Below are 15,612 nucleotides of genomic sequence, written 5' to 3'. Positions count from 1 at the left end.
TACCTCTGTGGAATTTCTAGTTCTTTCAGTCTGGTACATGATTGTGGGGGGCGGAAAATACTTTTTTGTATTAGCTAACAAGTGCCACCATTCAGATGCTAAAGATCACCATCACACAAACAAACCACCTTCTTACACAATGGAAGCAACCGGTAAACAAAACCATTACAACATGGAAACGTAAGTTATTTTCAGACCAGAATAGTTATACCTCAGGATATGATCTAATGTGAATGTGATTTAAGTTTTGGGTGCCTTTATAGGTAGTACATATATTTACCAGTATTTTATCACTGTCTTTTGCTTCTTTTTGAGTCTTATTCTTCTGTTTTTCACTCTCTCAATTTGCTTCACTTTCACCCTCTCTACTCCACTTTTTTTCTGTCCTATGTTTACCCCAATTTTTTATCTGCACCATTTGTCAAGCCTAATCTATGGTATTTCTAAAGTGTCTGTTTAATAACTAGCCCTCCTGTAATCCCATTGCCAGGACAGTCCCCCTTTATGGCCTTCAGAGCATAACTCCCTCCCACTGCAGGTATCTGTCTCTGAGGTCAGGGTCCTGGGGCTTTGACCTCGCAGCTAAAGAGCACTTTAGTCCTATCCCTTTCGGGGCTTTGAATCTTTCAGTGGGACCCTGCTTCCAGCCTGGGCTTTCACAGATTCCCTTCCCAGGATCTGTTCATCATTTCTGGAGAGCTGATCCAGCAGGCAAGCAAACACCATCTCAGGATCACCCAGGCCTCTCTCTCACCAAAAGAACTAGAGTTCTGTTCTTCTCCCTTGGCAGGTTTGAAGTGAGTTAGGTCCTCTCCTCTTATCTTCCCTCTCCACAGCTCACGTTGCTGCAAGTGTAGTGGAGCAGGGTCAACTGGGTCCACAAGGTTTTCTTAAAACCTCCCTGCCAGGCAGGGCCAGCTCCAGGCACCAGCCCAGCAAGCAGGTGCTTGGGGCGACCATGGGGAAGGGGTGGCTCGTCCGGCTCTTCAGCGGCAATGCGGCAGTGGGTCCCTTGGTCCCTCTCGGAGGGAAGGACCGGCCGCCAAAGACTGAAGCGGCAGCGTTAAGAGCTCCCGGATTGCGACCATGGCTTTTTTTTTTTTTCCCCTGCTTGGGGTGGCAAAAACCCTGGAGCCAGCCCTGCAACCGGGAAGGAGCCTGTCAGCCTCCTTAACCCCCTCGCGGTCCAGGAGTCCTTCTTTGCTCCATGACACTCTCTCTTTTGCTACTCTTCTCAGTCTTTCCACAATGGAACACAAATTGAATAGTGTTGTAGTCAGTGAATCCATAATGTCTGAGTGAATTTGACATTAAACAGAATAAGTTTGCCCACTGTCAGGGGCTTGGGATAGTCGGGAATGTAGGTGAAGAGACTTAAGGTGGCAAGGGTTAAAGGCTGGCACTCAGCCAACTGGAGCTTGTCATCCTGCCAGCAGCCCAACCTGGAATGGAGAGAAGTGCCAGCAAGGCAGGTGCCTGCAATGCAGAGATAGTTTGGTATGGTTAGGCTAAGGGAAAGTTTATGCTGATTACTGTGAAGACTTTCTTATGGTTGGCTTGTGTTGGGGTGGGAGCCAGTGTGGAAAAGCCTAGTTTGAAGAAGTGAAAAGGCTCTGGGGAGCTTGTTCCTGTTTTCAGTCTGGTAAATGGGGGTTTCAACATACTCTTAAAATTTAGCCTGACGAAAGGGTTTGGATTGTTTCTCTCTTTGGCTTGCTTAAAGTGACAACATGTACCCTGCCAGAATAAAGGGTTCAGAACTGTTCTTATTTTAATTTTTTACTACTCCATGAAAATCTCTCTGAGAAGCTAGGCTAGCTTGTCACTAGTGAAGGATTTGGCCTCCCTTAAAGGGAGAGGATCTAGGGCATGTGGTGGTTGTGAGGCAGGCAAATGGCTTGGTGAATAATCCAGACTACTGTTCTGTTTCAGGGTCCACATCTGAGACTCCGGGGAGCAGTATTCACTGTAGTGCCCCTCTTTTCCTGATATTGGGGCACTGAGGCTAATGTGAACTCAAGTGCTGTTTTCCTGCCTCCTGATTGAAGACTTAAGTACTGCATTTAATATTTTTTAACATCAAATGCACAAATCTTCATTATTCAGCAAGAAAGCTGATATTCCAATTATATAGTAGTGGTGACATGCACAGTTCTGGTTCTCACATTTCTAAAGGTTCAAGTCAGATTTGGCCTGAAACGTGTTTTATGTAAACTCGTTCACCCCTCACTATGCCTAGCATCTAGAGCAGGGGTCGGCAACCTACAGCACACGTGCCACCTTTGGCGCGCGAGCTGATTTTGCCTGGTATGTGGCTGCCAGCCAGAGTCCCAGCCGCTAGCCCTGCTCAGCTGAATGAATGGAACCCCAGGCCGGCAGGAGGCTGAGCAGGGCCGGCATCCAGGACCCCAGACCAGCGGCAGGCACGACTCCCCAGCTCTCCTCTCACCACACTCAGGTTCTGCAGCTCCCGGGAGTGAGAACGGCGGGGCACAGGGCCTGAGCCTGCTGCAGGAGGGGTGGCAGCAGCTCACAATCCTAGGAGCCACAGAGCCCAAGCGTGGCGAGCAGGGGGGCACATGGGGACCACCACCCCCATCTGCTGCAGGAGCCCCCGGGGGGGGGGCACCGGGCTGCAGTCTGACCCAGCGCCCCCCCGCTCTCCCCTCACCGTGCTTTGGTTCTGTGGCTCCCGGAAGTATGAGTCACCGCTGCCACTACCCATCCCGCAGCTCCCCCCGTCCCGCTGCCACAGCACTCTGCGGGGCAGGGGTTGTGCATGCAGCAGCCCAGCAGCGTGTTTTGCCTCCATGTGGAGTCAGTATCTGACTGGCATGGGCCTGGTAAGGGGAGTCCCGAGGGGCAGTCAGGGAGCAGAGGGAGGGTTAGATGGGTCATGGGAGTCCCAGGGGTCTGTCTGGGGGCGGAGGTGTGGATAATGGTTGGGGCAGTCAGGGGACAGGTAAGGGGTAAGGTCCTAGGGAGGCACTTACGGTAGGGTGATCTCAGGAGGGGGCACTCAGGGGACAAGGAGCAGGGGAGGGTTGGGGGTTCTGACAAGGGCAGTCAGGGTGGGAAGTGGGAGGGAGTAGATGGGGGCGGGGCTAGGACAGGGCTCTCTCTTCTTTTTGATTGTTGAAATAAGGTAACCCTAGACAAGGGGAAAGCTGGGGGACACATGGGGGCTGATGCCAGCATACATTCACTGCAGGCTGTAGAAGCCCCCGGGGGGGGCACCGGGCCACAGCCTGGGCAGGGGGGAGGGCGCAGCTGCTCCCCACTAGCTGTGCCGCCGCCTTTGCAGGGCTGCTGCGCCCCCTGCACCCTGCCAGCTCCTCCATGGCTGGGGCTCGCTGCTGCCCCAAGCGGGACGGTCTGGCTCTCCAGTGCTCCGGAAGGCAGCTCCTCCCTGCCGAGCTGCTGCAGTGGCCCAAGCCCAGCAAAGCCAGTGAGTGGACTCAGGGTGTGGGCCGCCAGGGTTGGGTGGGAAGGCCTGTGCACCCTCCAGGGGAGCGTGGGGAGGGGGAAACCTGGTCTGGGGAGCAGCCCCTGGACAGGCTGGCTCCTGGGATCTATAAAGGCTCGTTGGGATTTGCCCCTCAATGAACTGATGTGCGGGGGAAGGGGAGTGCAAAGTGGAAGTTTCACCTAGGGTGCAAAATATCCTTGCATGGGCCCCGCCCCATGGGGCGTATGCACCCCAGGTTAAGAACCACTGCACTAAACAATAGTTTACAGACTTATAGCGGGAGACCTTCTAAAAACATTAAAATGTATTACCGGCATGCAAAACCTTAAATTACAGTGAATAAATGAAGACTCGGCACACCACTTCCTAAAAGGTTGCCGACCCCTGATCCAGAGGCTAAAGACACCTTTAGAGGTTTACTGCTTTCACTTCTTAGGTTTTTCTGTTCATTGTAAGGCATTTTTCACTGTATTTCCCACCCATGAATGGTAAGACACTCAACAGATGTAAAGCAAATGCTTTGAACATGAGCAGTTTCACAAGAAATTGCTGCTGATCTGTATTACCAGCTCTTTGGAAAAGCATGGTAGTAAACATACATACGTTGGACCATCTGCAATCAGAGCAAGAACATGGCTAAGGTCAATTGTGTAGGTCTCCAGATCAGGATATGGCAGACTCCGGGGCTCATTGAGTTTCATCGTTTCTTTGTTGTCATAAACAAAGATAATGCCTCCTTGCATTTTGACAACATAATCCAAATTGCCTGGAGCATCGTCAAGGTTGTAAGGATTCTCTAGTTTTCCCGGGGGTGGATGGAAATCTGTGAAACAAGCTTGATGTCAGAATTATGTCAGAAATAACACATTCTGAAAGGCAAAATAGTTACAGAAAAATTAATATTGTTAGTTTCTGCTCTAAAAAGAAAGATTGATTTCAAATCCATTTTTCATCTATTAAAAGCATGTTGGTAGGTACTCTAAAGGACCTATAGTCATAGCACAGTTGGCTTTATTCTGACCAGCTTCATTAAAGTTAAATTTTTTTTAAATAAGTAGGGCCTTACCAAATTCATGGTCCATTTTGGTAAACTTCAGTCTTAGGATTTTTAAAATCTGAAATTTCACAGTTTCAGATACTTAAATCTGAAATTTCATGGGGTTGGGTTTGGGTTTGGGGGGGGTGTCCACAAGACTATTGTGGAATGGAGTATTGCCTCCATTACTTCTGCACTGCTGGAGGCATGGTATTGCCACCCTGACTTCTGTGCCATTGGGCAGCCACACTGGCAGCTGTTGGCCGGGCCACTTTGACTTCTGTGCTGTTGCTAGAGGCAGTGCTGCCTTCACAGCTGGGCTCCTAGCCAGCAGCTGCAGGGCTTCCTGCAGCCAGGAGAGGTTGCTGGAGGTGGGTCTGACCCAGCACCTGGAACAGCTTGTGCTGGGGAAGAGGAAGTCACATCCCTCCCCTGCCCAGCCAGGACTAGCAGCTGGAGCCTGGCACATGGTAGAAGCCCCTGGCTGCGGTGCCCCCAGCCCAGCACCTCCCCAGCTCTGGACCCAGCACTCGAGGTTAAAGAGGCCTTGGGTTGGCTGTCTGACCCTACCACGGCATTCTCCCCACTCCCCCACAACCACGACACCCTGGGCAGCCAGTCACCCAGGCATAAGGCCAACCATACCCCCCCAAAAGTGACAGCCCCCCATACGATGCCACCTTCACTTCTGCCCTGCTGTTGGCAACGGCAATGCCTTCTCAGCTGGGTGCCCATGAAGGCAGTGCAGAAGTACGGGTGGCAATACCTGAACTCCTTATAATAATCAGATTTCACAGAGGAGACCAGATTTCACATTTCGTTTTTCATGGCTGTGAATTTGGTAGGACCCTATTTATAAGCTACTAAAGTTTTATCATAATTCCAATACACTATTTTAAGTACTTTGATGCTATATAGAGATGGACTTCAAATGTATGCATCACCACCACCATATTATAATTCAAGGTATACCTATGTCAATACAATTTCAGAAACTTTTTTTTTGTTAAAGATTGGGGATGAAAGTACAGTTGAGATCTCTGAGTACTGACTACCTCTCTATGACTACTAGTCCCCTTTCACCTTTTTGTTACAGTGGTTTTGGACATGTTTCACCACAAGTGAATAAGCAGTTCCAATACTGAAACATCAGTCAGAAAGGAATAGGATACACTCTCCTCCCTCATCATGTCATGCAGTGAGATAAGTGAGTAGGTGCAGTAAACTTTCTTAAACTTTACAGGATAGACCAAACCTCTTATGCATATTCAAATAAAACTGCTTTTATTTTCATAAAAAACACTCATTTTCATGCTTCTCTGCTTTTGACTAGAACCAGGAAATGCAGAAGTCAGTGACAATAGTTTTCCCTGTAGTTATTTCAGTATAACTAGAATCAGGAACTACCAGATACGTAGAGAGAAGACCTGTTTTAATGAGATTTTTAGTCCCATTTTACAGTTCCGTAAGGTTTGAATAATTTGGATACAAGTCAGCTATGCAAACTTTTGGGTGCTTATCTAAACTGAACCTCCAAAGCCTTTGCCCATCACTAAGGCTGCGATTTAGTCACGGAGGTCACAGAAGTCACGGAATCCATGACTTCCAGTGGCCTCTGTGACTTCAACTTGTGTTGGTCAGGAGTTGCAGGGTCCCCTGCCGCCCACTGCGGCAGGAAGCTGTGGGGTACCCGTGCAGCCTCTGGCACCCCAGCAGCAACCGGCTGCCAGCATGGGAACCACCTGGCAGCTCTGGGCCCTGGGGTTAGGGGTGTGGCAGGAACCCCTGAGCTCCCAGCTGCTGTGGCTGTGGGGTATGGTGGGGAACCCTGAGCTGGCAGCAGGGAACACCAAGAGCTGCAGGTTGCAGGGGTATCCTGCAGCCCCCAGCTGCTACAGGCAGCTCCTAGTCCCTGTAGCTGCCCCACTTGAAGTAGTGTGGGGGTCTGCAGATCCTCACTCTATCAGGGATATTTTTAGTAAAAGTTAGGGATAGGTCAGGGCTTCTGGGAATTTCTGTTTTGCCCTGTTCATGACTTTTACTAAAAATATCCATGACAAAATCTTAGCCTTACCCATCACTAATTAGTGATTAGATCATACCCTCTCTTAGCGTAGCATACAGTGTATTGCAACCTCAGCTATAGTGACCTAAACCAATTAAACCATGCCTGGACTTAATACTAAGTAGTCTGAATGAAAACAAGATCACGTATTCAGTCTTGGCTTAACAGACTAGGTAAGAAAGGGAAGTTACCACATCCTTGCCATTCCTTTTTGAAATTACAGCACCTGAAGATATGTGCTGTGAATTGATACCAGAAGTGTCTCAACAGTAAATAGGTATTCAAATTCACAACCACCTGGATACAACTTACTCAAATACTTTAAAGAGGCACTTACAACTTAAATCACAACCTTAAAATCATATTTTTATTTATTACTAATACTTTAGAAATAACAATGTGAAACTTGTTTTCAAATAAGATCTCTTGCATCTAGACAGCCATGTCGTCTCACCAACTAGTCTAGAAATTCTCACAAATGTCATCTATCTTCTCTTGAATATTCAGTATATTTCTACTCTCACCAGAAAAGTTTACTTTTAATATAAAACCTTCTACCTGAGGACGTATAAACTTCCTCCCTGCCACTATAGGAGAGGACAACCATAATATCTCTTTCCAGCAAGTTCATGGCTGAGGTCCAACAAAGACTAAGCCTCTCACATGTTTATGGCTATTTAACAATATACTCTCATATTTCCAGGGATGTAAAATAAATGTGGTCCCTACAATCAGGTCCAAAGGACTGGCTTCCTTCACAACCTATACCTTTCTCCATCATTATTGTAGTTAAAATGTAATTTACATTACTTTGTTTCTTGTTTGCTGCAAATATTAATGTCAGAATTCAAGTGTGTCTTTAGGGGCATGCAGGGGTTGGTTGGTTTGGTTAATTAGTTTTTAAACTAGAGGTTATTCCAGACAAAAATCCCACATTCAAACCTCCCTGAACTTCAGGAAAATTTAAATTCAGAATGAACTTTGAAACTTGAGTCCCTATCTAGTGTTTGTTTATTCAGACTGGAAAACAGATTTCAGAATGTAGCCTTTTTATTCTAAATAGAAATAATCACAGAAACCAAATGATGATTTCTACAGTATGATAGCTGCTTTTTTTTTTTTTTTAAAGGGAAACCTATTGTACCTGGACATACTTCATCTTCCATCTTCCATTTTTCATCTTGCATACTGCATAAATACTGTGCTGTTGTTCTTGGAAAGCGATGGTAAGCAAGGCGACAATACTTCTCTCGAATTAGCAGAGCTTTCACCAGGCCCTTCACGGCCTGTTCATAATCATCAACTGTAACCTGAAAAGAGAAGCTGTATAAATACTGAGGGAAGAGAAAGAGGAGCATTTATTAAGTCCGTTTGTTATTCATTTGAACCCACTTGGGCAATAAGATTTTTATTTCCAGAAGTGGAAGCCTTAATAGGATTTGCTCTAAGGCCTGGATCCACAAAGTGACTTAGACATTGCAATGCTCAGCAGTATGGTGCCTATTTCTAGGTGTCTAGAAAATCACAGGAACACCACTGTAATACATAAAGCCAAGCTAGGTGCCTATGTTCCCCATACAATCAGAATATCAGGATTGGAAGGGACCTCAGGAGGTCATCTAGACCACCCCCCTGCTCAAAGCAGGACCAATCCCCAACTGAATCATCCCAGCCAGGGCTTTGTCAAGCCTGACTTTAAAAACCTCAATGAATGGGGAGAGATAGGAACCTCAGAATGTGATTCACAAAAGACAGCACATCATGTGGGAAACTTCTAAGCTAGCCAATGGGAGATGCCTATGACAGAAGCATGTCTTAAACCCTGCCACTCTGACGGAGACAGGCACCGAGCTCTGCTAGCAATCCATGAACTGGAACCCACCACCTGGAATCAGGTGGCTAAGTCATTTCTTGTGGCAATGAGTTAAGCACCTGCCCTCATTCTACACAAAATGGGGGGAGGAGGTTGTGCTGCTGCCCACCCACTAATCTTTAGTCTAGTGGTTAGAGCACTCATGTGGGATATGGGAGACCCAGGTTCAATTCCCCCTTCTCTGGCAGAAAGAGAGAGGATTTGAAAGTGGTGTCTCACCTCTCAGGAGAGTGCTCTAATCACTGGCCTATGGGATATTCTGATATGGCGCTTCCTAAATCTCTCCTCCTAAAACTCTTCCACTGTGTATAAATAAGGAGTGAGTGGAGCAGTGGGACTGGACCCTGGGTCTCCCACCTCTGCAGTGGATGCCTTAACCACTGAACTAGTCATTTTCTCTCTTGCCCAATGACACTAAGTATTTATGCACCATTTACCAAGGGACCCTAAAACTGGGACTTAGGCACCTATGTCTGAAACTTAAGACCCAAAGGTACTTAAGTGCCTTGCCCAAGGTCACAGAAGAAACTGGTGAAAGAGCCAGAAGTTAAAACCAATAGTTGAGTCCAAATCTAATTGAGGCCTTAACCACAAGAGTATTCTTCCTCCCATCTCTGTATGCTAAAGCACATATGTCATAAACAGATAGTAAAAAGTTAACAAGTCCAGTAAACCTAGCTAACACCTGACCAGAGGACCAATCAGGAGACAAGATACTTTCAAATCTCAGTGGAGGGAAGTCTTTGTTTTGTGCTGCTTTTTTTGCTCTCTGTTCTCTCAGGGATCTAAGAGGGACCAGACAGGTATACAGACTCTCCAATCTTCTGTTCAATTTAGAAAGGCGGTTTAGTCTTTTTTTGTTTGTTTGTTTTCTTTATTTGCAAATGTGTATTTTGCTGGAAGGATTGTATCTCTGTTGCAACTTGTATTTGTGCTGGGGGGAGGATTCTCCCTGTTGTCTATAAGCTGAAAGACCCTGTAACATTTTCCATCTTGATTTTACAGAGACAAATTTTACTTTTTTCGTTTATTAAAAGCTTTTCTTTTAAAAAAACCTGATTGACTTTTTTTCCCCCTTGTTAAGGCTCAAGGGAATTGAGTCTAAACTCACCAGGGAGTGGTGGGGGGAAAGGAGCGGGGGGAGGCGAATTTCCCTTTGGTTTAGATTCATGGAGCTTGAATCTCTCCAGGATAGCCCAGGGAGGGAAAGCCTGGGAGAGGACATGGTGGGGGAAGGGTTTATTTTCCCTTGTGTTAAGATTCAAGGAATTTGGATCTTGTTTCACCAGTGAATTGGTAAAGTCTCTCCAAATGACCCAGGGAGGGAAAGTCTAAGAGGGGGTAAGAGGGAGGGGGAGATAGTCAGTTCCTCCTTGTTTTAAGATCCAGGGGGTCTGGGTCTTGGGGTCCCCTGCGAAGGTTTTGGGGGGACCAGCGTGTACCAGGCACTGCAAGTCCTGGTTGGTGGCAGCGCTACAAGATCTAAGATGGTAATTAAGCTTAGAGGAATTCATGCTGGTACCCCATCTTTTGGACGCTAAGGTTCAGAGTGGGGGTGCATACCATGACAACATATTTAATGCCTTGTTGCATTTTACTTCTTTTTTCTTACCAATTAATATACGCAGTCATAAACAACCTGGGGCAAATTATGCCTCATCACACCTGTACAACCCCAGTGACTTCATTGTGAGATGTCAAAGTATAACAGGAGGGCCCTAACAGGCAATCATTCCACACTGCATAAGTCCTCTCTCCTTCTTCTCCCCGCCCATCCGGCCCCTTTCCCACCCAGAATACTAAAACAAAAAATAGACAGATTTCTTACCCCAGCACAGTAATCCCCACCAATTGTAACTCTCTGAAACTCTGGAACTGTAAATGGCACTTGGAATGGCTGACCAACACCTGGAAGAACTGGAGTTGCAGGAGAGGGAAGTGAACTGACTAATGGTGCCTTCCACTCTTGGGTTGGCATTTGTAATGACAAGGACTGGGACCGAATCATCTTGAAACTTTTCTTCCTAGGAATTCATGATATCAAAAGTTATATATCAGAAACCTGTCTTTATAGCAAAGAAGTATTTCATTCTAGAAGGCTTTCTGCAGTATGATAGATTTCAAATTATTCAAAAATTCTGGTTTATAAAAATGAGTTTTGAAATGTTTAGTCCAGTGATATTTCTGACACTTGTAGCATGCTACATGCAATTTATGTACAACACACACACAATAAGCCCTGATTATTTAGAAAATAACTGAAAGTTGGCATGTAAATTTTTTTTTTTTGTGGTGCTGCAGAAGCATCACTTACAAGTGAGAGATTGATGTCACTGTAATGGGCAGAAAATATGTTCACTACATCAGTGCTTAATATAACACGAGTTGAGAAATTTCTGACTCTTAAAACATTATTGCACCAGAACTTAATAAAATGGCAGCTAGGAATGTGAGTGGCTGTGTACTGCGTAAGGTAAGTGGTTATATATCATCAAAAGCTATTACATAGGCTTCTGATTCTTGGTGACAGCTGCAGGTTTTAGAAACATATCAAGTTGACAGGTATGATTTCATTTGAAAATACAGGTGTGTTTCTGGGTGTTGTAAGTAGCAAAGGCATGTTCTGTCCATATGAGGAAAACCGCTTCAGTTGATTGACTTCAACAGGATCATGCCCTTAATATTCAATGGTAATTTGGCCTTTTGCTTCACTGAGAGCAGGAATGGACTTGTATAACAAAATCAAATCCCTGTTTTAAATTGCCACTAGAATACCACATGAGGCTTCCCATACAAAGGTAACTCCCATACAAAGGTTTCCCAACTCATCAGGCAAACTGTTTGTTAATTCCTTGCTTAAGACAACTTTGACTGACTGATAGCTATGCATAATATCCTGATTAGCAATCAGTCTTGTAAAAGATATATTTGTATACCACTTAAATTAAATCTCCCTTATAATGCTTATTTGCAATTTATTTTTCTAAACATTTAAAATATACTTGAAATAATGAATTACCTCTGACTTGCATGCTGCAAACTTCTCCAACTTCATAATTTTACAGAAAAAGTGCCAAAACTTTAAAATGACCTTACAGGAAAACTTGAATAGTAATACAAATACAGAGCCACCATTGCCTAGTAACAGTGACCAATGGTAAAACTTGGCACCTACTTCAAGAACCTCTAAAGATTGCTTCTCCAATCCAGTGTCAGTAAGAGCCCTTAAACAGAAGGAACACTGAAGTATGGAGATTTGTATTAATTCTGTGACACTTTATTTACTTCCTCAAATTTGTGGTATAAATAATACACAAGAGCCAAATTCTACCTTCACTTACATAAGTGTAACCCCCATGCCCCGAAGTCAATACTGAAGTTCCTCATAAAATTTCACTCAATACAAACTGAAGTCAGTGGGAGTTATACTTGTATAACTGAAGGCAGAACTGGGCCATAAGTGTTCTTCAATCATTGAGGGCAAGGGTGATTACTGGTTCCATCCCCACAAGTGAACAGCATAAATATAGTATCCCACTTACCCGGATAAGGCCTGTACTACTACTTAGACCCAAACACAGTTTGTTTGACGCAATTTTTATAAAGCATTTTCCCCACAATAAATGTGTTTTGTTTAAATATCCTGTTACTTTTTTTCTTGTGGAAAAACTTCTAATCAAATGGTTGTTTGAATGCATGTGAAGACAAGGTAGAGATTATTTTATTTTTATGACCATGTCAACTGCTGAAACCCACTAATTGAACTTTCATGATTCACCTCCAAAATATCTCAGCAAATATCATGTTGATAGCAGAATTAAATCACTTTTCTACCTTGCTTCCCTGTTACATTTATAATAAAAAACAAAGCCCATATTTAAGTAATTGATGTAATCTTTTGCTCAAAGGAAAATAAAATGAATGTGTATTTTTAGAACTTCATTTGTTTAGTAGATGGCAGTCTATTATTAGATCTCATATGACCTTTATCTCTGAGTTAAGGAGATCCTAATAATAACCCATTTGAGCCCATGACACTTCTCAGTTTCTCCTTCAGTGATAAAAATCAAGCATTTGCTGTCATCTATTTTTATAGAGAGCTAAAACATTGAATGCTGACTTCTGTAAATGTTTAGATGTGTTAAAACTCACTGAGACTGAAAATCATGTGTTCAAAAAACACACACGGCTTCCTTAAGTGTGTTGTTGATTTTATTTACACTGAGAGAGTCTGTTTGTATTTGCCTCTTGCCAGTTATGTTTTGTTGAACTTGTTGAACCTATGGTATTACAGAGAGTACATGTCAGGGAATGACCTCACCAACTCAGGATCCTTCTATAATTCTGTTAGAGGACACTCACCAGGTCATCTGCAACAGAAGCCACAAAGGGGCTTTACAAAGGGTGTGAAAGCCACCTGTTCATGTGTGTATGTTCCCTGACCTTGAAATGGTCTCTCCGACCAATCTGGGGCAGATTATTCCCATCCTTAATGCATCAGAACAAGCAGGTGCTAAAACCTGTCATTTCCCACTAATTTATTTTAAAGAGTACTGCAGGCGAAGAGCACCTGTCAGGATCTAGTCCAATAGCAATATGTTTGTGAGGTACTGAGGTGCGTTGTGTTCATCACATTTTGAACGCAAGCAAATTCTAAAACTTTGCAACATATGTTTGCCTTTTCAAGACACTGTGTTTGTTGCAAAGCAGCTGCCAGAGTTTGACCCTTTGTATATATCAAAGCATTCAGTATTACAACTTCCAGGAATATGTGCAATAAAGCAGCATATTCTAAATCATACAGCTTCTGTGTTCAAGTATCATGCCATTTGTGACATATTCCTGTATGTAATTCTAAAACCCACTTTAAACATTTTTCCAGGAAAACAATGGTACTGAACAAACCTCTTAGCTGTCTCCACAGAATGCTGTTCTGCCAACTCCTTCTCCAGTTCCCTGTCTTTAGCCTCTTTCTGCCCAATAGGACAGTCTTCAGACACAGTGAATAGTGACAAGGCATCTTTGCTGTCTTCCTCTCGGAGAACTTTAGCAAATACCTTTTCTGCTAGAAGCCGCACCTGCTCATCAACCTCAGAAACGTTCAGCTTTGGAAACTGCCTAGGCATTTCTGCTAATAAGAAAAAACAAGCCAGTTCACAGAACTGTAACAAAACTTGAATAAAAATTATTTTTCATGGCATTTCAACTGAAACTAAAGTAAGAGATTTTAGAATGAGAGAAAGTGTGCATGCATACAATTTACAGCACACTAGCTACGAAGCATACTACAGGACACTAGCTTAACAGTAGTCAATAGTATATAAGGTAACAACCAATCTATCATAAGAACCAAGGGAAACCTTTGAGTACATTTGTTTTGGAGCTCAGTTTAATTTGTGAATTAGGACTTTTTTTTTTTTAAACTTAAAGGATAAATTTTGTTACTTCCATCGGAAAGTAACACTTCTAAGGTACAAATTGATTTAGGCACAAAAACACCACTGCCTTATGGCTGGTTGAAGAGAAGGAGACTGAATGAAAGCCCATTCTCTGTCCCAGATGATCATATGGTACAGGGTAGGATGAGATTTTCATTGCTGAGTAACGCTGCTTGGGCAGAAGGATACTCCTGTATTTATCATTTTCTATGTGAAGATATAGAGACGGCAAATATTATGATTATAAGGATGTTCACTTGCACTAATCTTTTAATGGGATTCACAACCTTGTGTCATGGTTCAGGGCAACTGCATCTGTATTTCCCAACAGTGGTCCAGCAAAGGCACTCACTCTCAAGCTTCCAGACTTCTAGCCATTGCTTTTCTTGGGCTGATACCTATGTCTCACTCCCTTCTGACCAGGGTATTTCCAAGCTGCACAGTTCCCTGACTCTACAGAGACAGGCTGCCAAGCACACCTGCTTGCTTTCATTTCAGAGACTGATAGCAGAAAGATTGTCAACAGGTATAAGTGACCACACGGTTCTTTTTAAGCAAACCTATTTTATTTTTAAGGTTAAAAACACTACAAAGAAAACTTAACAGTAAAATAACCTACATGCATGCTAATAAGCGTCCCAGACATCAACCCAATTCTGATATGGGCTCTGTCAGGAGCAGTCCTACCTCACCCTGTGGGTTTTCTTATCACTACAAATTCATCACAGCTTCAGTTTAGAACAACAGCAGCTTTATGGGGCCTCAGTAGGTCCCACTTTTCCACCCCTTAAGAATTAGGGCCCTCCATGTGTAACTCTCAACTCCAGAGTGTGGTGCTCTGTCCCACCTACTAGCACTGAGACCACTTAGTGAGATGAAATGAGTCTGCTCTACAGCCTTTGCTAACAGACATGTGGCTTTTAGCTCATGCGGTAGAGTCTCATGCACTAAGCTCCAGAGGTCCCTGGTTCAATCCCACCCGTCGACAACTGGGGTCTGCTGGCGTTACACATGTACCAAGGGTCCTGTCTGATTTTTGGTCAGGAAAAAGGTACTGAGTCTGTTTAAAGCCCAGGCTATTTATCCAAAAAAACCGGGAGACTGGCTTCAGAACCTCAATAACAGAGGAAGTACATTAGCGTCCCCTACCCTGCTAGAGAAGGTATATACAATGCCACGATATCACACATGCAATGGCATTTTTTTATACAATGTACTCCAAAGGTGTTAATCCTAATTCAGTAAAGTTTAACCTTACTGATTTTAAGTTTCTGAATTCCATAAAGTTAGTTCAGTATATTAGTGTCAGTCTGTCACAATGTTACCAAAATTCTCATATTATTGGGCATTCCCAAGACACATATACACGTGAACCTGTTGAGACTTAGTGCGAGAAATTATACAAATGCCCTGCATTTCCACAAGCAGTGAGTTTTTGTAGTGTAATATATATTCAATGAAGAAAAGTTACAAGTATTCATTCTGAACAGAACATTAATAAAGTGGGAAGCCATACTAGCATGGGAAGTCAACTAGCAGAGTTCTTTCTTGCTTCCTGCCTCCCATTCTACTCCCTTGTCTTTAAATCAATTCCATAACCATAGGCAAGTTGAAAACTGATTTTAAATTCAGTCATATTTGCATCTCTTTACCTTTTGTTTGTCACAGAGCTCTTGTGAAGTGGAGGTGTCTATGTGGCGGAAGCTGAAATGCTGTGTTTAGCTTGGCAAA

General features: G+C 43.9%; 1 protein-coding gene and 1 long non-coding RNA gene across 5 annotated transcripts in view; one reads left to right on the top strand and one right to left on the bottom strand.

The window, feature by feature from the left end:
- AMPD3 (adenosine monophosphate deaminase 3) overlaps nucleotides 1-15,612 on the bottom strand; it is a 48,974-nt gene that overhangs the window by 24,473 nt on the left and 8,889 nt on the right. For 2 of the 4 annotated variants that reach the window (XM_032788134.2, XM_032788136.2), the window contains exons 2-5: nucleotides 13,349-13,574; nucleotides 10,272-10,467; nucleotides 7,715-7,880; nucleotides 4,073-4,292 (exon numbers count right to left, since the gene is read on the bottom strand). In XM_032788134.2, the coding sequence (XP_032644025.1) occupies nucleotides 4,073-4,292; nucleotides 7,715-7,880; nucleotides 10,272-10,467; nucleotides 13,349-13,569 (803 nt within the window). In that variant the 5' untranslated portion in view covers nucleotides 13,570-13,574. The remainder of the gene's footprint in view (nucleotides 1-4,072; nucleotides 4,293-7,714; nucleotides 7,881-10,271; nucleotides 10,468-13,348; nucleotides 13,575-15,612) is intronic. The other 2 variants (XM_032788133.2, XM_032788132.2) reach the window with 1 other exon arrangement.
- Nucleotides 126-2,054, top strand: LOC142046754 (uncharacterized). The gene is made up of 2 exons (XR_012655755.1): nucleotides 126-180; nucleotides 1,933-2,054. It is a non-coding gene; the product is annotated as an uncharacterized LOC142046754 (long non-coding RNA).

This window comes from Chelonoidis abingdonii, chromosome 4, assembly GCF_003597395.2.
Source record: "Chelonoidis abingdonii isolate Lonesome George chromosome 4, CheloAbing_2.0, whole genome shotgun sequence".
Lineage (NCBI taxonomy): Eukaryota > Metazoa > Chordata > Testudines > Testudinidae > Chelonoidis > Chelonoidis abingdonii.
The sequence above is the reverse complement of the archived record's forward strand: the minus strand, read 5'-3'. Positions and strand labels throughout refer to the sequence as shown.